A 25,107-nucleotide genomic window follows, 5' to 3' on the forward strand; every position below is an offset into this window, starting at 1 on the left:
AACGAATCTCCATTTGTAACTGCGTCACACAGCTTTCTTTCCATTCCCGATGATTCCCACCAGTCCTCTCTTTGATCAGTAATTCATTTCCACACAGTTCTTAATCTCCTGCTTGTGATTAGTAATTTGCAACAATTCTTTCTCTCTGGGGGGGAGGGTTATTGGGTACTCACATAAGACAAAAAAAGAAAAGTTTTTTCCTCCCCCCCCTTTCTGTTTCGCTCCGACATACTGATCTTTTAATGATGAGTCTTCACTTAATTTATTGTCCAGCCCGTCGCTCCGCATCACAGAGATCCCATTAATCAGCAGTCTTTACTCCCGATCTTCGCTTGAAGAATGTGCATTTGCTTCTTTTTCCAAATATATATTTCGAGCTGATGCAAACCAGTGCGCGATCACAGACAGCGTCCGGGAGAGCCGACCCCACCCGAGGGCTTCGTGCCTAGTGCCCTCACCCCCTTCTTTCAAATCCGGGGGTGAATTATGAACACAGCAAGCAAGGCAGTGCCCCCCATTCCCTTAGGGGGCAAGGGAGGCTGCATACTCCCATATCAGCCTCTTAATTACTTCGTGTGGGTCAGAGAGATGTTATTGTTGGCCATCTTCCAATGCACCCCCTGGTGCCCCCCCCTAAAAAGAGTTTTCTCAATGGATCAGACAAGGTCCATGTAGTCCAGCACCCTGATCTAGCAGTGACCAGATACGCCAGGAAGCTCACAAGTGTTTTTGCTGGTAATGACCATTTCTTGTTGCTTGCCCCTTGTGTTTGGAAGTGAGGTATTTTTCCTCTATAGATGTAGGTTCCATTTTTTAGCTTTACTATCCAAGAGTCATTGATAGATCCAGTCTCTGTGGATTGGCCTCATGGTTTCGTTTCGTTTCTAAATAATGTTGCTAGTGGTCATTGCTACATCTTTCAGCAAAAATCCCTGTAAGAACTGTGCGTTATATGAAGATGGTAGACAAGAGTGGAAGGAGGATATGAAAACTAACAAAATGTAGCGCAAAGGCAATAAAATTCCAGAAGAATGAAATATTCCTGGCAGTAATGGAAGAGCTATATGATCCCTCTCCCCCCAAAAAAGTCTATGATCATGTGGAATTCTGATTGTTTAAATTCTTTCTCCTTTGTTACTCAAATGAATAGTGGAAACAAATAGCTTTAAATAGGTTACAGTTTGTCCTACTACTTACAAAAGGTGTCATGGACAAGAAGAGGCTAGTCATTATGCTTTTGTTTCTGCATGCAGCTAGTCATCAACACCTGTTTCTGGGTTGTTGCCTAAATTAGAGCAGCCTTCTCTGTCTTGTTCAGAGTGCAGTCTGACTTGACTGTTCATCAGCAAAGAAGATACTAAATGTTGCATCTTAACAAATGGCATTTTCAGTATAAAAGTATGTTTAAAAATACTTTTTGTACCATAGGATCTCCTATGGTACACTAGGTTGCATCTTTTTTATACTGAGTTAGAAAGTGCAAGAGATTCTGTAAACTGCTGGGAGGGGAAAGAAGTCTGAGAAGCTAGACAAAGAAGTATCTGGGACAGACATTACAGGTAACACACAGCTTTTTTTTTTGTCTACCCCTGAAGTGTGTGGCTTGACTAGCTTGCATGTGTCTTCTGGAGTTACTCGTTTTTATGGTCTCTTTATGCTCTCTGCTTTGATGTATATCATCATGTGAATTTCTAGATAAATCTGAGGCAAGGATGTGTGTGCTGATGAATGAATTGTCCTTCCTCTGGGCAAGGACGTTAAATTAAATGACCCTTTGGTCCCTACCCGTCCTGTGATTTGGGTGAGGTACATCATGAAAATCTCATTTCATGATGTTTAAGGATGGTGGTTATTTTTGCCAAGGGAACTGGATCATTACTTGGCCATGAGTGTTAACAGTCATGCTCAGCTGAAAGAGAACAAACTTATTTGAGACAAGTCAATGATACTGCATTAAATGGCATTCATGGTAACAGTCCTCCCCTGACTAATGTGATTTCCTTCAAATTGCAGTCTGACAAAAAGAGAGCAGCTAAGGGTGAATGTGTGCACACATTTCTGCAGTGTTTTTCAGTGTGCACAGAGCTATAATTCTTATAGCCACAGCAATCTTCCAAGGTAGGTTACATTGAGGCCCAGACTGACTAGTCAGTGCATTTCATGACAGTAAACCTGCTTCTCTCATGCCACAACAAATCAACACTTGCCATATTATACCACTGGTGGCTCCTAATCTGGTTAAGTAAAATACACATATACATATACAATTTCTCCTTCAGGCTGGGCTTTACCTTCCAAAACAGGCAGCTTAGCTCTCTCACACATTATAGCATCTTTTCTGCATCAAAAAGAGAAAAATATAAGTAGCTTCCTTGCTGTTACCTGGTTTTGACATTCCCATAGCAACCCACCTCCAACTTTGGTGTCACAAGCTCACCCATCATCTGTTGCTATACAAGCAGGATTCTGTTCAAAGATGAGTAAAAAGGCTGTGACATCAATGGGACATATTTTCCTGTGTGTTTCTGACAGCTAGAAAATAAAGGCACAGCATGACTCAGGTTGTGTGGACATGATCCAATCTTGCAAAGGTTAGGCACTTAATGTAAAGAAAAGACAGGTGTCATCACAATCAGCTGCATTTTAAATATAATGCAGCAATAAATAGCCAATCTCAAGCTGAGGATAATGCAGAAGAAAAATTCGTCATGAGATGAGAATCTTGATACTTAAACAAACAGGCAGAGGTTTAACCAAATTGGTTGGCTCAAATCTATGCAATAGGTAATAATACAGCTGATTCTCTTAGCTATCACAGTGCCACGCAAGAAGATTGTGTGTTTGTTTAGTCGCTCATAGATAAGGCACCAAATAGTGTGATGATTTGGCACTAGCGTCACTGTCACTGAAAGTAACAAAGGGTTCAGATCTGTAAGGGAAGACTTGTGAAGTTCACCAAATGTGGCATCCACTTTTGAGTCCATGGGGCTTTAAGCACTCATGTGAGCAACTTGAACTGAGCCAAGGAACTGGTGCAGCTTTTTTGGAACAGAAATTACATGAGTTCTAAATGGAATTCGTTGGTGGCTGTATTTTGGCTCAGTTGAAGTTTCTGAGTCACCTTCAAGGGCAGCCCCACATAGAGCACATCCCAATAATTCAGTCTGTAACTTACCAGAGCATGGAGTACCATGGCCAAATAATTGCTGTCCAAAAGGGGACATAGATGGCAAACCAGGCAGAGCTGGAAATAAGCCACCAAGGCCACCTGAGCCACCAGTGACAATGTTGCATCCAGGTATATCACCAACTTACTGGTCTGCTCCTTCCAAGAGAGTGCAGCCCATAGGACAATTCCCATGGCACTAAGCAATAGCTCCTCGTAACAGCTTTCTGAAAAAAACTGCCTTGAAATTAGGAGCAGAACAACTGCAATACAGTGCCCCCAACCTGCACATCCTAGAGCCACTCCAGAAAGATACCGTGGTCAGTGTATCAAAAGGTGTGAAGAGGCCAATGAGAACAAGCAGGATCCTGCTCTCCCCACCTCTCTTGATGAAAGTCATCAACCTGGTAAAAGGAGACGCAATTTTCTCAGTCTCTTGAGATAGGTATGACTTCCAGGAAAGCACTCCAGGTACAAATGAAGGACCATAATTCCCCTCAAAGCAGATTTCAGAGTATGTTTAGTTTACTATTCTGTTTTTACCAGCGTGTGGATGCCATTCATATTTTCTGCCTACTATACTTTCTGGCAATAAAACCTTGAGATCTTTGATGTCACTAGGGTGCAATATCTACGTAATTGCTCACAAAACACTGAATGACTGTCCCCTTTAACTAACATGTTCCGCCATACCTGAGATGGTTCCTTCACATTATGAAAACCATCTTTTACAATGCAAAGTTCAGATCAGAAATCTTAACCATCAGCCCAAAGTTGACTGCATATAAAAAAAATTTAAAGGTCCTGCTGGTTTCCAATTCCTTAGCACCATGAACTTAGATGATGACACAAAGTGGCTCGAGTGGGTAGCCAAACAGTTTGAAAGTATCGCCGGGGAAGATAAAGAGATCGACCTGGAAGAATTCAAAGCTGCTCTCAAGGTGAAGGAGGCAAGTTTTGTCAAATGGGGTAGGGAAGGGCCCCTGTGTGAGGAAATACTATGAATATATTTGGCTTCACCCCTTCTTTGGGAGGGAATTTGTGCATATAGATTTGTGCATGTGTACCTGGAGATGCTTAATTGGGAATGGTGTGCAGAAGAAGGGTGGCTGATGGAGACTAGGAGGTCATGGGCAGAGAAGGAGGGTGCTGAAGAGCAAAATCAGCAGTGCAGGCAAAGAATGGCAGAGAATGAAGGGAGTGTTGAAGATTGGGGGATTTGGGGCTAGGTCAGAGTGGGGGGCCCGTTTTTCAGAATCTGTTTTTAATAACCAGCCAGATTTCCCTTTATCTGAAAGTCCCCAGTTCACTAATATTTCAAGTACTCAATTGCTTCTATTCCCACAATATTGAAGCAAGGTCTAAATAAAGACTAGTGAGAAATTGGAGGGTGTGTGTGTCTGATTTCCACTCCTGGATTAACCCCCGCCCCCCAGTTGACTTTGCAAACATTTTCGCCCTCTCCTATAGTCCTTTTTCGCTGAGCGTTTCTTTGCTTTGTTTGACTTGGATGGAAGCGGCACCATCAGTTTGGATGAGCTGCTGGAGGCCTTGAAGCTGCTGGTACATGGAAGTGAAACAGACAAACTACGGTTCCTCTTCCAAGTTTATGATGTGGACGGTAAAATTCCAAAACAGTACCCTTGTTCACTTGCATTTTGTCAAAACAAGATCATTGTTCTGCTCAGCATTGGCACTTTAGGGCAATAACTACCAATGCTTCTGTCTTGGTCCATTCACATGGAATGGTAAATGACTACAGCAATGTTTTCTTATCAGATCAGTAATGTTTTTGTAACAGACATAAATGTAGCTTTTATTTTGGCGCAGAACTTTATTTCTGTTTTAGTGCCAGCATAACTTGATTGCATCTCACTGTATCCTGAAATAAGTCTTCAGAAATTGTATCAAATCGTGGGCTATGAAATATGTTGGAGCTTTTACAAGGCTAGCCCAGCATGTCCAATTCCATTGTGTTGGTTGTTTCTTCAGTGCATAAAATAATGGTTATGAGAAAGTCCTCAGGTTTTTTTAAGAGGCAAGCATATTATAGTTAGTAGTGATTTCATATTTGTGTGTGTGAGTGTGTCGTTGTTGGGCAAAATGCCCTCGGTGGGCCCACTTCCCAAGTGTCCCCTCCTGATTGCCTCTGTCACTACTGCCCATTCACACCACTGCTTCTCCTTGCACACCTGGAAACAACAGGTGAACAGGCAGCAACAGGAAGGAAAGGGAAGCAAGAAAAGCAAGAACACCCCATGCCTCTCTGGGCCTCAGACAAGCTCTGCATCGGCCTGTGTTGCGGTAATCCAACCTAGAGGCTCCAACTGCTTTAAATCTGGCCTGTTGCAGATTAATTTATTTGATGCCGACTGGAGATCCTCTTCCACTGTAGGCAGTGGGTCCATTGAACCTGAAGAATTGCGCACGGTCTTGGAGTCATGCCTGAAGGAGAGTTCAATATCTTTGCCAGAGAAGAAGTTAGATGACCTCACGTTAGCCCTTTTCGAGTCGGCTGACTCTGACAACAGTGGGTCCATCACCTTTGAGGAGCTCAGGGAGGAACTGGAGCGCTTCCCAGAGGTCATGGAGAACTTAACCATAAGGTATTTCCTCTTCCACCTCCTAATCCAACTTTTCTCAACCCACCTAATGCCCTGCAGATGTTTTGGACAATTCCCACCACTCCCAGCATCATCCAGTCATGCTGGCTGGGGTCCCTGGGAGTTGTGGCATTAAAACAGCTGGAGAGCACCAGGTTGGGGAAGACTGTCCTAACCCTCTCTGTATCCTGTAACTCCAAATTACCCCCTGAAAATGCTGCTTCACTGTCCTCCAGCAGCAGTAAGGCGGCACCGGGGCTCCCTCATCCTCAGTTCCGTCTTACAATTCTTTCTGCCACTTACAGGAGGATCCATCCCATCAAACCAACACTTTCTTATTTTTTATTTTTTTAAATTTACATCCTGCCTAATTTTCAAAAGAAACTCGAGGCCGGTAACAAATCCAGCCAACACAGTGATATTGACATATATAAGAATCCCTGTTAAAACACCCAGCATGAAATTAAAACAGTAACACAAAACACCAAAACTACTGTAACAAGTACCAAAACAGCCATTGCAAACAAACATCAAAGAGAAATAAGAGAAAGAGAAAAATGTTATCTGAAGGAAGGCCTTCTTAAAACAGGAACTTTTTTTTTTACCAGGTGCCTAAAATTATGCTGGGGCAGGGCGTGACACGCCTCGTTTTTCTTAATTTCTCTAGTTTTAGAAAGTTGTGCACCCATCAGACCAAAAGCTTGGGCCAAAGAGCCTGGGAAATACCAGCAGCAGAAACAGAAAAAGAAGGTGGTGGTGTCAGGTTTCAGTTGCCATCTCTGCAGGCTGGGTGGCTGGGGCTCATGAGAGTTGTAGCTGCAAGCAGCTGGAGGGCACCATGTTGGGGAAGGCTGCTTTGAACTATTGACTCAGCCTAGACAGGCCATTTTCATTGGCAGCCTAATAAATATTTTCCCCTTTGACACCTTGAAATATTCTTGCCAGCAGCACCTGGGGTTTAGAAATAATTACCCACCCCTGCTTGCTTGCTTCCTAGGCGAAGAAACTCGCTCTGGGAGCCTCTTTGAAGGAAAGTTGCACCCTTTTCCCTCAGCCGCAGCTGCCTGCATTCTCTTGGGGATGAGCTGCATTCCCCTGCTATGTTTCAGCTCCGCGTAATTGGAACTCTTGAGCCTGCTGCCGCTGCTGTCAGCTGTCATTGCGGCGGAAATCTGCTGCGGCTTGCAGCACTGGGGCAGAGAGGACTTCGGTTTCCTTAGCAGATGAAAAACAGCCAAAGCATCTTGTGGCACCCTAAAGATTAACGCATTTATTCCCGCAGAAGCTTTCATGGATGAGAACCTGTTTTGTCGGATGTGCTTGGCTGTGGGTTCTGCCCAGCGAAAGATGCTGCGATAAATCAGTTCCCATCTTTTAAAGGTGCCCCAAGTCTCTCTCGCTGATTTGGTTGCAGGAAAAAAACTAGAGCAGCTGTCCCTCTGGAATTCACAAAGGATCAGTGGTCGGAAGGAGAAAACTCCCTTTGGAAAAAGAGAAGGGCTGTATCTTTGTCTCTAGCTGCTTCCATGTTGGAGCCCTCTAGCTGGGGTGTTGCTTTTCTGCAATTAACCAGAACCAAAATAAAAACTTAGTATAGAGCCATATTATCAAGCAGTAACCTCTCCTGTGGGCAAGACGGGTCCTTTGCTTACTCATAAGCAAGTCCCATTTATCATGGATTCTCAGCATCATGATTTGAGTGTTTTGTCCTTGCAGGTTCAGCCTGTTTTGTTGTTGGCTCCTGAGAGAGAGCCGGAGGAAAATTAGCAATGAATCGCCTCTCTGAGCTATAGCCTCCGTGTCAGTTTCTTTTTCCAAAACAGTGTCATGCCTATCTGTGACCTGGTGCCAGATGTGGAATCATCGGAAGACAAACCAGACACCCCACAGGTCAATGACCTTGAGGAGCAGGCAGCTTCTCCTATAGGGGTCCTCTGGGTTGATACCTGCTGGAACTGTAAGAGGAGAATGGCGGCACCAAAAGTTCCAGTTCCAAGCCAAAGTGCAATGGCATAGCATGCATCTATGAGCCCAGTGTGGGTAAGGAATCCTCTTGTAAGGCATCCCTGAAACTCATTCAGTACCAGAAGTAGGTGCCAGGGTGATGTCTAGGATGCCAAAGTATGTAAGGTCATCCTCTTGAGCCTTCCAGTTGCTGGAAGCAACACTGATCTCTGGCTCCTTGCTCCTGAGTCTAGTTCCTTCTCTTTATACCATGCCTAAACTCCCTGTCATGCTAAATGTTAGACTGCCGCCTGACCTGGCCCCTGGATCATATTTTGGACCTAAACTGCTTGACCTTGGTTTGTCCAGACCGCTGTACACCTGCAATCCTGCTTAAGGCAACTGGGACCCAACCCCAGCTGGGCTGCACTGGAACATGGCAGTCCTGTGGCTATAGAGACCAACATGGGAGAGACATGTTTTGTTGCAACTGGGGCAGATGAAGGCATCCGGTTGTGCTGCTGCAGAGGCACCGTGGCGTTTCTTCTCTCTGCACTCTCTGCACTCAGTCATTCCTCCTCTGGTCACTGCTTGAGGATATATGATCTGTCTCCAGGCACTGCAGTCGTCCACAAAGGATACCCACAAGGCAGCGTTGATGTTGCCAGCTTTCATGTCACATTTGCAGACATCTTTGTAACACAGAGTTGGTCTGCCAATGGACCTGGTGCCTGAAGCCAGCTCCCTGTAGAGGACATCCTACCATCTTCCGTTCTGTAGATGGCAAATGACAAAACAGCAGTGAACGTCACGGTTAAAGAAACAGGAATGTGTGGAAGCTCGCAAGCTGACCGATCACACACGTAGAAAAGCTGAATCTGAAATATCTGCCTAAAATATAATAAAGCCTACATCTGGAAGCAAAGAATGTGTTCCAGAGTTCCAGAGAGGAGCCAAGGCAGAACCAACCTTTACCTATTGCTTTATTTGAGAATTCCAGAGGGCTTAGACGAAGTCCAGTGGACTTTTCTTTGCGTTGAGCATGTGGCAAGGACTAAGTCATGCCAAATCTGGGGTCTGCTGTCCAGTTTGGTGCTTTACTTGTCAAGCGATCCTTGGGCATCACACAATGGCTTCTCTAGTCTAAAAGAGGCACGACAGGCTGCAGCAAGAGGGTCTATCAAGCAGATCCTGCATCTTCTGAAATTTCCATATGTGATAGCAGTCCTCTGGTACTCAAGTGAACCAGCAGGTGGCTCTGTGTGATCACGGAGGCTAGAAGCACATGCTGTTCACAGAAGCCAGACCCCCGAGCTACCATGCTCCAGTATTTGAATACATATTGCCTCACCCAAGGCAGAAACATCCACCCACTGGCCATTCTTCAAGTCAGCCCACATAATCGTGTTTCCAGTAAGCCACTGTTCAGCTGCACTGTGTAACAAAGCTTTCAGAACAGCAGCCGCAGACAACTCGTGCGAGTGAGCCAAGCCACATGCTATGTGGGAAAGTACATTTCCCTCTGTGCTTTTCCAGTTCACCTGCCAATCTGCCCCTGGCAGAAACTACAGTGGTACCTCGGGTTAAGAACTTAATGCATTCTGGAGGTCTGTTCTTAACCTGAAACTGTTCTTAGCCTGAGGTACCACTTTAGCTAATGGGGCCTCCCGCTGCCGCCAAGCCACCACCGCGCAATTTCTGTTCTCATCCTGAAGCAAAGTTCTTAAGCCGAGGTACTATTTCTGGGTTAGCAGAGTCTGTAACCTGAAGCGTATGTAACCTTAAGCGTCTGTAACCCGAGGTACCACTGTATTTTCTAACCCCCAAAGGGCAATCAGTCATCCTGGGAGGTTGAAGAAAACAGCTCAATAACAGTGGTTGTGTCACACCATACATTGAAAGCACATGGCTTTCCCCAAAGAGTTCTGGGAACTGTAGTTTGTCAAGGATGCTGGGAAGTGTAGCTTCTGAGGGGGTAAACTACAGTTCTTGAAATTCCTGGGGTGGAGGGAGTCATGTGCTTGTAAACAGAGGGGAGAATGTTCTCAGATGTCCCTTCTAAAGAGCCCGTGGGAAAGCAAAACATTGTGGTAGAAGGAGGATTATGTGAACATTAATTTTTGCTCACCCAATATCAGGTCTATTTCTTGGTATATTTAGGAACCTAGAAGAGCCTGTTGGATCAGGCCAGGGGCCTGTCTGGTCCAGCATCCTGATTCTCACAGTGATCAACCAGATGCCTGTGGGAAACCTGCAAGCAGGATCCGAGCGCAAGAGCCCTCTCTCCTCCTGTGGTTTCCAGTCCTGCCCTCTGCCCCATCCTTTATCCCACCAGCCCCAGTAGGCAGCAGCTGCCACTGTATAATAATATGCAGTATACTGCTGATGAGCTCAGGGTTATGCAAGCTATGTAGCCCAAACAGGTCTACTGAGAACCCCAAGGTTTGTAGACACTGAAAAATATTTACAAAGAAAACCTAAGAGGCCCCCTCCAAAAAAGAAAGAAAGAAAGAAAACTTAGTTCAATTAAGGTTTCACTTATGGTTTATAGAGTCCTGAGAGCTCTATCTGCATTCATGGGTTGAAAGCAAGGCTTACGTTCTAGTGAGCGATTAAAAGAGCAACTGTTTGCAGTATGATATGTGCATCGGGGAGAGATGCTCTCCTGAAACTTTTGTGAACTGCTGAGTATTGCTCAGCTGGAAGGTGTATGCTTCATTAGGGCGTGTTGAATTTTCCAGCTTTCAAATTCCAAAAATAACTTGGGAACTCAAAAGATGTTTTGCTTAAATCAATATAATTTATTTTTGCTTGGTAAGTAAGATGTGTGAAAAATTGCACAGAAGCCTTTAAAAACAAGATTGCCAAGTACTTGCAGATATGTTATATATTATTAGTAGTAGTAGTAGTATTCAATGATATTATATTATTATTAAGCATTACCTGACATTTTCAGAAGGCAGGCTTAAAATTATTTAGTTTTCAGAAAGCAGTTTATGTGTTTATTCATCAGACATAGACTTACCAAACTGCATGTTGTCCAGTCACATCAATCATAGCAGATTCGTATTCCTCACACCCCAAACAATATTTTTAAGACCGCTCCCTGAAGAAATTTGCAAAAATTACGGTAAGTTTCACCCCCTAAAACCAGGGAGAGGGCCTTCTTGGTAGTGGCTATCAGATGTTAAGGAAATAAACAACTACCTGACTTTTAGAAAACATCTGAAGGCAGCCCTGTTTAGGAAGGTTTTTAATGTTTGATATATTTATTGTGTTTTTAATATTCTATTGGGAGCCGCCCAGAGTGGCTGGGGAAACCCAACCAGATGGGCAGGGTATAAATTATTATTATTATTATTATTATTATTATTATTATTATTATTATTATTATTATTTTATATGGCATGCTTCATGGTCTCTTCTCTCTGGGTCTCTCTCTCTCCCTTCTCGCAGTGCTGCAAGCTGGTTAAAGCCCCCCACTGCTCTCAGGAAGAGCCACGCCCCACGCTACCTGCGCCCAGCCTATTGGCACAACAACAGGAGCAAGCTTCTCTTCCTGGGCAGCTACCTGTGTGTGAACATCATCCTCTTCACCTTTGCGGCCTTGAAGCATGTTGACTCTGGCCCCTGGATCATGCTGGCCAAAGGCTGCGGTCAGTGCCTGAACTTCAACTGTGCATTTATAGTGGTGAGTAACGTGATGTATTCATTATATAGTGAATGTGTTAAGTGTACAGAAGTGGCCATGGTGGGTCAGAGCAGAGGTCTGGCGAAAAGACGGCGCAAGAACAAGTTAATTCTCTCTGTATTCTATGCTGCTCCTCTAAGGCTAATAAAAACCCACGGCCTCCAATAAGTAAGTCAGGTGGTGAGTATCAGCAAGATCTAAGCCACAGTAGGGCTACTGAGAAACAGGAGGGCAATATTGGCCATGCTGGGGAGAACCTCAAGGTTTACAAAAGTACAATAAGTCTTTAATATATTTTTTTAACCCATTGAGGACTGATGATACCCAATAAGTTGAGTGTTAGTTGGAAAAACCAAAACAAAAGAAGAAAAGGTTGGGGAATGCAATGGAGTGTCTTGGAGAAGGGCATGGCTGGCTCAACCACCATGATACTCCATTCCATACCACCACCACCACCAGAACTGTGTAAAGAAACACTTTGTTGCAGGCCCCCTTATTGATTTCTGTCGTCAAATCTCACCTGTTGCTGCTTAGGTGTGCTTTGAATGTTTGAAATAAATAGATTTGCCTACCCAGCATTCTGTGTCTGACAATGCTCAATTCACAAGCATCCTTGGCAGCCATCCTTGATTTTGTCCAGGCTCTGGAAGACACTCATAGCCAAGAAGTGGAACACAAGCTTTGCATGCATAGATTCAATTCCCTGGCATCTCTAAATGGCTGGGAAAGCACATGGGCTTTGTTTTTCAGCCAGAACTCACCAGAACTGAGTTTCGTCACCTCTTTGGTGCATTGCGTCACCTCTGTAGCTTTGCGGCACTTTGGCACACCACTTTGTGTTGTGAGATGGAGGCTGCGTGCGGGGGTGGCACAGCAATTGGTGTGGTGTATGTTATGTACTGAAGTTCTCACCCTGGGCCAGCAGGGGGATACTGTAGATAGTTTTCACTCGGGTCCACATCAGTTATTTTAGGCAGGAAACCCTGGGTTGTTGTTGCTACAATGTTGACAGCCGGCTGCCTATAAAAGCAGGCCGGCTGAGCTGTTTGTTGTTCAGTTCTGTCCAGCTTACAAGTAAAGAGCTGCTCTGGAGAAATCGCTGTGTCGTCTGCTATGTTCGCCCACAACTTAACAGTGTAGGGTGGCAGTAGTGTGGTGGGTGCTCCCCTAAAAGAAGCTCAACAAGTTCTGTCACCTCTTTTTCTAGAAAAAAAGCCCTGGAAGCTGTATCCCTGATGCTGCAAAGAGCCACAGGCAGTCAGGCTATACAGCTAAAACAGGCTTCCTCAACCGTGGCCTTCCAGATGTTTCAAGACTACAATTCCCATCATCCCTGACCACTGGTCCTGCTAGCTAGGGATCATGGGAGCTGTAGACCAAAAACATCTGGAGGGTCGAAGTTGAGGAAGCCTGAGCTAGAAGGACTAAACTTTTGACTCAGTATAAATCCATTTCATATGCTTGTGGAGCACTGTCCTTTTAGAAGCATGCCTGGTGCAAACATGTGGCCCTTCAACTAACAGCTATTTTCTCACCCCTTGAAGGTGCTGATGTTGCGCCGATGTTTGACCTGGTTACGGGCTACCTGGGTAGCCAGACTTCTGCCTCTAGACCAGAATGTCATTCTGCACCAGTTAATGGGCTATGCAGTGGCGGTTCTAACAGCGGTTCACACAGGGGCCCATGTGGCCAACTTTGGTAAGTGACAGTTTTCTAAGTACCGTATTTTTCGCTCTATAAGACGCACCGGACCATAAGACGTGTCTAGTTTTTGGAGGAGGAAAACAAGAAAAAAAATATCCTGAATCTCAGAAGCCAGAACAGCAAGAGGGATCGCTGCGCAGCGAAAGCAGCGATCCCTCTTGCTGTTCTGGCTTCTGGGATAGCTGCGCAGCCTGCATTCGCTCCATAAGACACACACACATTTCCCCTTACTTTTTTAGGAGGGAAAAAGTGAGTCTTATAGAGCAAAAAATACGGTATTTATTTTAAATATTTTTATACAGCCTTTCAATCCTACCATGCCTCCTTTTAAGTAACAGGTAGGCCTGGGGAGAGGGGGGGGGGGCTCTGTGGACTTTTCACTTCCACCATAAGGACATAAGGAGAACAATAATTTTAGCCACACATGGGCTGCTCTCCTGTGTTTTCCCTGTGGTGCTTGCATCTTTTTTTAGACTGCAGAAAAATTGACTTTTTTAAAGAGTCCAATAGCACAATCTCCACAAGTGTAAATGACTTAGCACTAATCTCCCCCCCCCTTTTTTTTAAAAAAGAAGTGTGGTTTTTACATGTGCAGCGATGCCTATTGCCATGCATATCCACATAGGCACACTTGAACTACTGCCTTTGCCCATGGTGTTATTTTATCAGCATGTTGCTTTTTTTTTCCTTTATCAGGATTTTAATTTGCGCTAAAACATCTATTTTTAAAAACTGAAATATTCACACGCAATAGTGCGTAAATCAGAAATGTGTGGGGTTTTTTGCATACATTAATGTATCATTGTGTGTTGTTTCTAAAGGCTGCCTCCTCTGGTGTTTCTGGACGGTACTATTTTATCATCTTGTTCGCCCACTCCAATCCTCCAAGTTGCTCTAAAACTCTTTGAAACATCTGTTTTAAAGTTTTTGAAGCAACTGTGCCATAGCAGTTAAATAAAAATGTGCTTTAGTGCATACCTAGACAGTTGTTTAAAATCAAATTGTTTAAAGGTCTAAAAGATGCATGCTCTGGTCTTCTCCAACATCTTGCTCCTTGCTCACATGCTTTGATGTGGGCAGAACGGATCAGGATGTTCACATACAAAAAGTGCTATCTGCTTGAAGAAAGTGTGTGCACTCCCTACATTCCCTGCCTACACAAACAGACATACTGTCTGCTCCAACATGCCAGGGGCTTATGGGAGTTGTAGTCCAACTCTCTGGATGATACAAGGTTGTCTTAGAGCTTCATGGTTCATATCATCAGCAGCATCATCATCATTATCATCAACATCCTCATATAATAATAATTTATTGTTTATACCCCGCCCATCTGGCTGGGCTTCCCCAGCCACTCTGGGCAGCTTCCAACAAAATATTAAAATACAGTAATGCATCAAACATTAAAAGCTTCCCTAAACAGGGCTGCCTTCAGATGTCTTCTAAAAGTCTGGTAGTTGTTGTTCTCTTTGACATCTGTTGGGAGGGCGTTCCACAGGGCAGGTGCCACTACCGAGAAGGCCCTCTGCCTGGTTCCCTGTAACTTGGCTTCTCACAGCGAAGGAACTGCCAGAAGGCCCTCGGCGCTGGACCTCAGTGTCCGGGTAGAACGATGGGGGTGGAGACGCTCCTTCAGATATACTGGACCGAGGCAGTTTAGGGCTTTAAAGGTCAGCACCAACACTGAATTGTGCTCGGAAATGTACAGAATGCCGTTACTGCGGTGCTAGTCCACTGCACGACTTGAATTCTCTTAGTGAAGGTCTTTCTCTCTCCCCTGTAGTGAGAATGTCTCAGATCAAAGGCACTTATCAGCTTTGGGAATACCTCTTCACCACCCGGCCTGGGATTGGCTGGATTTATGGAACTGCCTCCCTCACGGGCTTCATGCTGCAGCTCCTCATTGCCCTTATGCTGGTGTGCTCTAGTACTTTCGTCCGCAAGGGTGGCCATTTTGAGGTGATGTGCTTGACTTCCTCCTCCTTCCTGTTGCTTACGTCATTTGCCTTGCGAGTCAAGTAACTCCCAAGTGTCAGTGATCTCTTTTGAGCTTTGCTTATTTTAAATTATCGATGTGCTCTTCATTACATTTTAACTTCGGGCTAATCCACATTTCCACTTGTTCAGTGGAAACTTCAATCCACAGAAAAATACTATTGTCGTTTGAACCGATTCACTGGGACACAGCAGTTTTCCGGGGCAAAGTGGTGGGACAAGCAGAAGTACAGACAAGCCCTTAATTGTTCAGAACACCTCCTTGCTCTCTTGAATAAATAAGATGCCCTTCTTTGTCACCAGCAGGTCTTCTACTGGACTCACCTTTCTTACATCTTCATTTGGGCTTTGCTAATTGTCCACGGTCCTAATTTTTGGAAGTGGTTTGTGGTGCCTGGATTTCTTTTCCTCTTAGAGAAGATCTTTGGTGTTGCCATGTCACACGTTGGAGGACTGTACATAGTGGAAATCAACCTCTTGCCCTCAAAGGTTTGCTTCCCAAACAATGATGAATTAAAAGGGGAAATGTGTGAAAATACCTAATTTTCCGAACAGAGTAGAAGTGGAAGTGAGGTGGCTTGAGCATCTGATTTGATTTCCCGAGCTTACAAAGCATTCTGATTTGTTGCAGGGAGGTTATAGGATGTTGTGTCAATCCCGGAGTTTTCCGTGCATTTTTAACATCAATTTCCTTACCCCAGAAATTCATAGCACACTAGAATTGCAGAGTTGGAATGGACTCCAAGGGTCATCTAGTCCAACCCTCTGCAAAGCAGGAATCACAGCTAAAGAATCCCCGACAGGTGGCCATCCACCCTCTGTTTAAAATCCTCAAATGAAGGAGAGTCACCACCTTCCAAGGTAGTACATTTCACTGTCAAACAGCTATTACCGTCAGAAAGTTATTTCTAAGGTTTAATCAGAATCTCATTTATGGTCAGGTTGTACCTTGTCGAGCAGAAGAAAACAAGCTTGCTCCATCTTTCATGTGAATGCCTGTTCAGATATCTGAAGAGGGCACTCATATCACCTCTCATCCTTCTCTTCTCCAGGCTAAACATACCTAACTCCCTCAATTGTTCCTCATAATAACAATCATTCTGAATAGAATGATTTTTAAATGGATTTGCTGTGCAAGAGCACCAAATCCACTGTAAGGCTGTATGCATACCATACATTTAAAGCACATGACTTCTCCCAGAGAATGCTGGCAATTGCAGTTTACTCCTCACGGAGCTACAATTCCCAGCACTGTTTACAAACTACAGCTCCCAGGATTCTTTGAGGGGGAGTCATGCACTTGGAATGCATAGAACATGCGCAGCCTCATTGTGCAACCTGAATTTGCTGGCATGCGACAGAATCCCAACCCGCTAAATAGTGACCATCTGGAAGCCTCCTATGAGCTGGGCATTGTGATTCCAGGTCAATAGGCAAACAAGATGTTGCCTTAGTGACGGCATTTCCCCTCTTCACATGTGCACTATCTTGCTCTTTTTGATCCAGGTGACTCATCTGGTGATCAAGAGACCTCCATTTTTCCACTACAAACCTGGTGACTACGTGTACCTGAATATCCCAGTCATAGCCAAGTATGAATGGCATCCATTCACCATCAGCAGTGCTCCAGAGCAACCAGGTAGATCCCAAGCCAGCCGGAAAGCAGCCTGGGCTGGGGTTTAAAGGCAAGGGCATCAAACAGCACACACCAACCTGGTGCCCTGCAGGTGTCGTGGGAACGGTTGTACGCAGGTCCTGCATGCAAGTTTCCCATTGAGGCACCTGGTTGGCCACTGTGAGGACAAAGCATTGGACTAGATGGATCCACCGGCTTGATCCAGCAGCCAGGCTATTCTTGTGTTCTTCTTATTATTATTATTTAATGAATTTATATGCTGCCCTATACCCAGGGGTCTCAGGGCGGTTCACAAAATAAAATCAACCACACAATACCTAATAAAAATTAAAACAGCAACCCAGTACCCATCCACACAAAAACCCCCCACATTTTTAAAGGGCATAGAATGTAAATTGGATCAACCAAGTGCCTGGTTGAAAAGGAACGTTTTTGCCTGGACCCTAAAGGTGTACAATGAAGGTGCCAGGCGAACTTCCCTGGAGAGAGCATTCCACAGATGGGGAGCCACTGCAGAGAAGGCCTGTTCTTGTGTTGCCACCCTCCGGACCTCTCGAGAAGGCAGCACATGAAGGAGGGCCTCAGAAGATGATCTTAGGGTCTGGGTAGGTTCACATGGAAAGAGGTGGTCCTTGAGGAATTGCGGTCCTGAGCCATTTAAGGCTTTATAGGTTAAAACCAGCACTTATGCCAAGTCCTCCTATCAGTCCCAACCAGCACTGCCAGAAGCTATAGTCGAAAACATGTGGAGGGTATCAGATTTGCGAAGGATGGCGTAAAGGGTGTAAAAACCTTGATATGTAATCCATCTGGTCCCACTGTCTGTCATGCCAGGAAGAAAGAGTCCCATGCTATTGTCCCAGAGCAGTAACTCAGGGCTGTACAGATCTACTGAAGCAACCCACATCAATGCTGCGATAGATTTCTCTCTGCAGAAATATTGATAAAGTCACTTCTCTCCCTAATCCCCTTCTTGTGCCCCAGGCTTGATATTCCCATTGGTTTGTATGTGTTATGAAATTAACGTTGGTCCTGTTCCTACTCTTTTCAAAATCAAGTATTCCAAAAGGCTTGCAAAGCTCAGATCAGACTCAGGACGTTTCAGGTATAATCCCTTTCCTGGTTTCTCCAGCCCACCCAAACCTTGACACCTCATCCTTGAGGCTTCTCTAAGTAAGTGGTGAGTTCCTGCCTCTTAATTTGGGAAAGGTGGCCTTGATCCACTTCTTGCTATGAGGTGGGTTACCTCCTGGCTCTTGGCTCAGTTTAACGAGGACGGCTAAGGATGCTTGTGTTCCTCACTGGGTAACCTTCTGCTTTCTCTCCAAAGGGACCATCTGGCTGCATATACGGTCCCTGGGACAATGGACCAACAGGCTATATGAATACTTCTGGAATCAACAGGAGTGTCATGACCACAGGTCCAAATGGCTGGACAGAAAGGCAAAGAAGAAGAACAGGTCCCAGAAATGGGTGCAGGTTTGCGATTAAAACAACAACTCAGTAACCATGATTGTGGGTCTTCAGTGGCATTTAAAAAATCTTAATGGGTTGATTCTAAGTTAAATTCTTTGGCATTGCACTGGATGCATATGGTACTGGGGGGTTATGGGGTGGGGGCAGAGGCAAAGCTGAGCCTCTGGGCATGCTTGGACATTCATTGCATAGAGAAATTATTTCCGTATGGAGCAAGGTCTTTTGTGGGGAGGGGGGTTACAATTTGTGTAGGCAGAATACTGAGCACAACTCATCACTGACTCACCCAGCCCTCGTCAACTTGTGGACAGCAACCCAGAGCTGAAGCAAGGCCAAGAAGGCCGCAGGTCAGATCCTGCAGCTCACCATGAACTTTTGTTCCAGAAATGTCTCTTTGGCTCCTCTGACCTGGACCAGCCTGTGGCCAGCAGTTCCGATGAGATGGTTGAGATCTTATCTTACATGCCCATCAGGCATCCCAGCTGGGAGACTGCGAGTGTCGGAGCAGCCAGCCAGTGCAAGGAGGGGAACACACAACCCAGAAGAGGAAAGGTCTGGCTCCTCCTGGCAAATATGTGTACATTCCATCCTTGATAAATCTGCCCCTCTCCCCCACAGAAAGGCATACTTCAGCCCTTGCTATATGGCAAGGAATCCAGAGGCTGTGCTGAAGGGTTTAGTTTCCTTCAGGAGTGAGGCTACAGGAGGCTTAGGTGCTTCCTTGAATCTTGACAAATGTGCAAGGAGAACAGAGCAGAAGCAAACAGACTCCTAAGACAGACATGAAAATTTTCACCAGTTCCCCTGTGCTTCCAGGCCAGCATCATATAGCACTAAACTCACAGCTCTATTCCTCTGTTTCTGAATGAAAAAAGTTCAGCTTCTTTCATCTCTCCTTGCAGAGTGCTGGTTTCAAACTTACAGGTAAATTGGCCTCTTAAGGAAACTTGCACAGTGTTATGTACTGAGTTGAATAGGATCCAAACTGCAGCAGTCTGATTGGTCCTAGAACAATAGGATCCAAAAGGCAGCAGTCTGATTGGTCCTAGAACAATGCAGCAGTATGATTGGTTGGCAGGAACCACCCAATCATGCTTCAGATAGAAGTGAATCCACAACTTGATTGGCTTACAGTAGAATTCCGGAATTAGCCAATCATGTGCAGCCCATTGTGTAAATAATGTATATAAAGCAGATACTTTGAGGGGACTTTCATTCATTCATTCCTCCTCACCACTATGAGCTGAATAAAGAGCATGAAATCACTTTGCGACTCTGAGTATATTTCACACAGTCATTAGGGAACACTGTGAACTGGCAGGATATATTGGTGTGCTTTTTCTGTCCTTTAATATATATATATATATAATATTTGTTTCCTTATTCTTTGTTAAATAATAATAAACAATTAAAAAGAGATAGGGAAAAATGAGAAAGCAAAAGAAACAATAATTTACAGTGCCATCCACCCCTAAATAGGGCTCTTTTTTCTAATGGGACATGGTGGACCTTTTGCTAACAAGAACATATTTGTTAACAGATTCCTGGCAGGCTTAGTGAGAATCAGAGACTCTGTAACATCAAGGTAAGATCTGCTGCTGCTCTATGAAATGCCTTGAGCACCCACAAGCAGGCCAGGTTCTGTACAGAGTTTAGAAGCATCCCTTCCCCAGAGACATTGGGGGGGTGCAGGAGGGAGCAACCAGGTATCAGGAGAAAGCTCAGGTTGTATCAAGTAGCTGAGTACAGAAGTCAAATTTTGTAAGGTTTAATAAAGGGGCAGGCAGGCACTTGAAGAAAAAAGAGGTGGGAATGTGCCCTGGGCAGAGACAGAAGCATATTAGCACCTCCAACACCACAGTTTGTCTTAGCATGTGTCAGGTGATGCTAAGCTAAAATGTGGGAGTGGGCTTTGGGACAACGTTCCCCCTCTTATAAAGATGTCCCCTTACTTTTGATGCAGTTTAAATCTCTCTCTCAGAGCGAGAGGAAAGCAAAAGCTTTGCTTGCCCTCCGTTCTGTCACGTAGCCAAATCTAAATAGGCTATATCTGGTGCTGCGGTGACATCATGTTTGTTACACAATCCCTGATGGGCTGGGATCATGCAGAGAAGAAGACCTTCCAAGAGAAAAGTTGGCAGCAAGACAGCAACCAACAGGAAAAGCGATGGCCACAAAGAGGTGTCCCAGAAGGGAGGGACAGTGGCAGCTAGTGGCAATGGCAGGGGGAGCGAATCCCTAAGCAAGCCAGGCCCCAAATGCAGGCGAGGGTTCTGAACTCCCACAGTTGTGAATTCTTCCTTATCACTAAGAAGATTATTCACTGAAAGCTCAGTTAACTCTGCAGTCCCCAAGGATAAATTGTAACGTAACAAGCCAGATTTACCACGAACAGGATCAAATCAGTGTTGTGCCGTTACTTCCCTAGTGTTACATCGATGGTCCTTATGGGACTCCCACTCGAAGGATCTTCACATCAGAGCATGCTGTTCTGATAGGAGCAGGAATTGGGATTACACCCTTTGCCTCCATTTTGCAAAGCATCATGTTCAGGTTGGTCTGCTGCAGATTAGAATCAATTCTTTTGTCAAAGTTGCAGAACCTGCATTCCCCCCCCCCCTTTCCAAAACTAGTTTTAGAATGTGCAATCTTTTATTTGATCAACATCTCCTGCAAGGGTGAGGAAACCTTTTCAGTCTGAGAGCTGTATTCTTGCATGGGTACCTCCTGAGGGTCAGGGCAAAAGCGGGTGTGTCTGTACCCTTGTACGGAAGACTAAATTCCAGCCACAAAAATGGCAAAGGTCACCGCAGATGATGCATCTCTACAGTCTTCATCCAGGTAACCAAGAAGGATTATTGCAGGTCAAGGACACATTCCAGCCTTCCCTAAACATTCAGGAAGTGTAGCTCTGGGGAGGAAGTGTGGCTTACTGAGAATCTTCATGGATAAATAGAGAGATCTGCCTTTGGTTCTTAGAGGTCTGCATCCCACCCCAAACCTCCCAGCCTGAGGTTTCCCACCCCTGGTCTACTGTCAGAAAGGCAGTATGATTCGAAACCTTGTCTACTTCTTGTAAACCAATACACGCAACTTTTTAAAATGGTTGCAACTTTTAAAAAATCGCCATTGAACTTTCCAAGTAATAAGCAACAGCCATTCCTGGTTGTATTTGTTAATGCCAGCTGCTAAGAAAGGCTGGCGATTTTCTGCTCACCTCAAAAGATACCCCATAATTTTTCTTTCTTTCTTTCTAGACACCGTATGCGAAAGCAAACCTCTTCTAGCCAGGAAAACATGAAACTCCTGAAGGTGAGGTGGCGTCCTCAGCTGTGGCTTGGACGTTTGTGCAGAAAAGCATTTTTTTGCTACAAAAACAATGAACAGCAGTAGCAGTAAGTAAAACCTTCTTGTCTTTAGGTTGACTTTATCTGGATCAACAGAGACCAAAAATCATTTGAATGGTTTGTAAGCCTGCTGACCCAGCTGGAAATCAATCAGGCTGAAGAAGACCCTAGCAGTAGGTGACCAATTTTTGTCCTTGTCTTTGTTTAACCGTGACCCAAACTGAACACCATCCTCAAGAGGATGAGCCAGAATGATGTCCCCTGAGGCTTCCAAACTTAAACTGTGGGTTGGATATATTTTGATGGGAAAACTGGACTGAATTCACACATGAACCATCCTAACCCCCCCCCAGCACCCTTTATCTCTCCCTCTCCCTCCCTCCCTCCCCCTCCCTCTCTCTCTCTCCCTCTCTCTCTCTCTCTCTCACACACACACACACACCTTCTCTTAGTGGGGTACCAGAAAACCTGAACTGGCTCAAAACACAGAATTTCTTCATTCTAACATCCAGGCTTTTCCTTGTTGAAATTAATGTAAAAAACAAACAAACCACACATGCAAAATACCATGTTTCAGTTGACCTCTCAATATGATTTCAAAGAAATGTGTCATGGATCGTTGCAGGGGGGGGGCGGGCTGTGCAAGGTATGCCCACTGCCTGCCACCACCAGTGCTCCTGGCAGCCAGGCCACCAGCATGTTCAGCATGCATGAGAAGGTGGCGCTCTGTGTGTGTACCAATGTACCAGCATAGAACTTCTCCACATGTGGTAAGATCCTGGGCCAACCAGAGTGGTGCATGCTTTAGTTATCTCCTGTGTGGACTACTGCAATGTGCTCTACGTGGGGCTACCTTTGAAGGTGACCAGAAACAACAGTTAATCTGGAACGCGGCAGCTAGACTGGTGACTGGGAGCGGCCGCCAAGACCATATAACATCGGTCCTGAAAGACTGATGTTATATGGACCAAGCACAATTCAAAGTGTTGGTGCTGACCTTTAAAGCCCTAAAGGGCCTCGGCCCAGTATAGCTGAAGGAGCGTCTCCACCCTATTGTTCAGCCTGGACACTGAGGTCCAACTATGAGGGCCTTCTGGCAGCTCCCTCACTGCAAGAAGTAAAGTTACAGGGAACCAGGCAGAGGACCTTCTCAGCAGTGACGCCCGCCCTGTGGAACGCCCTCCCACCAGATGTCAAGGAAATAAACAACTGCCTGACTTTTAGAAGACATCTGAAGGCAGCCCTGTTTAGGGAAGTTAATGTTTGATGTTTTGTCGTGTTTTAAATATTCTGTTGGGAGCTGCCCAGAGTGTCTGGGGAAACCCAGCCAGATGGGCGGGGTAATTATCATCATCATCATCATCATCATCAGGACCTCACCCACCTCTTATGTGGAGGAGCTTTATGCACATATATGTTGCCCTGCCCATGTAGAGCCACATCTCATGAGGGCCAAAGATGGGAAGGGGCTATAGCTTAGTAGAAGAGCCCCTGCTTTGTAGTCCCCGGTGGTATCTCCATGTAGGGCTGGGAGAGGTTTCCTGAAGCCCTGGAGAGCCACTGCTGCCAGTCAGTGTAGACAATACTGAGCTATATGGACCCAAGGTTCTCAGTCCGTATAAAGCAGTTTCCTCTATTCCTATGCAGCTGGTGGGTTGAGGTAAGGGTCACAAACTCCTGAACCCCCCGCTTCAGATATCTTTCCATGTTCCTTCGGATGTGCAGACCGCTTCTTGGAGATGCACTTGTACATGACCTCTGCGCTTGGCAAGAATGACATGAAGGCTATCGGCCTGCAGATGGCGTTAGATCTCCTAGCCAAAAAGGAGAAGAAAGACTCCATCACGGGCCTCAAGACAAGAACCCAGCCGGGGCGCCCAGATTGGAACAAGGTAGACTTCACAAAGCTACTTTTAACATAATTTACAACAGCTCCCCCCCCCCAAAAAAAACCCCAGTGCCCCATGTACATATTTGAGCTCCAGCTCCCACCAGTCCCTGACAGCAAAACAGCTGAATGGCACCAGGCTGGGAAGACTGATTCCCAAGCATCCTTGTGGCTGTGGTGCGGGTTGCTTTTTAAGAACAGATTCTAGGTCAGTATTTCAGGGACTCCAGGCTCTGGGCTTCTTCGAGATCCCATAAATCTGAATCAGAAGAAACATCTATCGGGTTTTCTGTGGATTGGTGTTTGCTCTAATTTTGTGTTAAAGTGTGGGTTTTCCCTGGTAAAGTGGTGGAACAAATGGAAAATCACTCAGGCAGTGCTGAGAAAGCGGAACGTTTCTTGGACGCATGCTTTCTAGGCACCAGACAAGGAGAAGTGTGGACAAGCACTGATACAGGGGAGAGACCTCAGGTTCAAATGCCTGCTCAGCCTGCTCCGTGGGTTCCCTTGGGCCAGGCAGCCTCAGCCTAACTGACCCCACAGAGCTTGTTGTGAAAATAAAATGGGTGTGGGCAGAACCTTTGGAAGAAGGGCAGAATAAAAATGCAATTTTTTTTTTTAAAAAATGCATTTGAGATATATCAGGGGAGCCCAAGGTGAGGCCAGCACCTTCTTCTGAAGCTTGAAAAGAGAGTTGTTAGATTTCTGTCTTGTATCTCTTCCCGGTACCCCCAGCTCTTTCAGAAACTAGCGAAAGAAAACAAAGGGAAGGTCCATGTCTTCTTCTGCGGCTCTCCAGCTCTTGCCAAGGTCATCAAAGCTCATTGTGAGCAGTTCAACTTCCAGTTCTTCAAGGAGCACTTTTGAGCAGCACCCCTGGGCCATCCTGGACTGAGATGTTAAGGCTGCAAGTTATGCGTGATTTAAGTAGGCATTTTGATTTGTGGAAGAAGACATTTGTGGAATAGTTCACCAAGACCCCCAGCCATTTTCGAGTGGTCCTTAGAAATGTTTTTGATAACTGCTGTCCTAGGGATACTTTGCGAATCAACCCTTCCTCTGTGTTTGAATGGGCCAAACTACACATTGTGGTTAATCATGTAGTTTGCCATTGAATAAAAAGACCTTTCTTTCCGAAATAGCCAGCGTGAAAGGCAGTTGTCTGGATTGGGAGGGAGGTCAGCATGGTGAGGGGAGGGGGCTTGAACACTTTGTTCCCTGCTGTGGTCCCAATCTGGATCCCTCCACACACCCACACCCCTGGGTTCTGGCCCTTTCTCTTCTCTCTTGCAACTGTATGTAAGAAGGAGGAGAAGGGAACGTCTCCTGCACAGTCACCATTGCAATGGGAAAGAACAATGGGGAAAGCTCAGCTGAGCAGGCTCCTTTTGGGCAGAAGAACATGTTCGGTTCAGGGTGAGGAACAGCAGTTGCACTGGCTCGGGATGCTTTTGCCAGCTGCATAGCGCAACCCGCCTCAGAATTCCTTGCAATGCCACAGAAGACACTCCCAGCTCACACATGCATGCGTGGCTCATTTGAGCGCGCGCACCCCCCCCCCAATATTGCCACTCTAAGGCCCTGCTCTCTGTGTCTCAAAATCTGCTTTATGATGCCTGCAGGGCCAACATCAAGCACATTTTACCCATTTCTTGAG

General features: G+C 45.4%; 2 protein-coding genes across 5 annotated transcripts in view; both read left to right on the plus strand.

Annotated features, from left to right (window-relative positions):
* The window catches only part of MAP2K5 (mitogen-activated protein kinase kinase 5), a 933,658-nt gene that overhangs the window by 542,955 nt on the left and 365,596 nt on the right, over positions 1-25,107 (plus strand). The gene's annotated exons all lie outside the window — the stretch shown is intronic.
* On the plus strand, positions 657-24,589 carry LOC310749474 (NADPH oxidase 5-like). Of its 4 annotated transcripts, none has more exons than XM_083586443.1 (17): positions 657-1,559; positions 3,993-4,116; positions 4,637-4,787; positions 5,562-5,772; positions 11,170-11,404; positions 12,949-13,102; positions 14,892-15,067; positions 15,410-15,592; positions 16,610-16,742; positions 18,070-18,218; positions 18,600-18,767; positions 19,756-19,800; positions 20,644-20,768; positions 21,473-21,527; positions 21,636-21,735; positions 23,288-23,454; positions 24,186-24,589. In XM_083586443.1, exons 2-17 carry the CDS (start codon positions 3,997-3,999, stop codon positions 24,315-24,317), a joined length of 2,304 nt encoding a protein of 767 aa, XP_083442569.1. In that variant the 5' UTR covers positions 657-1,559; positions 3,993-3,996; the 3' UTR covers positions 24,318-24,589. The 4 variants fall into 4 exon arrangements, with proteins under 4 accessions (XP_083442569.1, XP_083442571.1, XP_083442572.1 ...); XM_083586445.1 differs by having other exon boundaries at positions 3,993-4,107; XM_083586444.1 differs by lacking the exon at positions 657-1,559 and having other exon boundaries at positions 3,424-4,116.

Source organism: Podarcis filfolensis, assembly GCF_964270895.1.
Source record: "Podarcis filfolensis genome assembly, chromosome: 14".
Classification (NCBI taxonomy): domain Eukaryota; kingdom Metazoa; phylum Chordata; class Lepidosauria; order Squamata; family Lacertidae; genus Podarcis; species Podarcis filfolensis.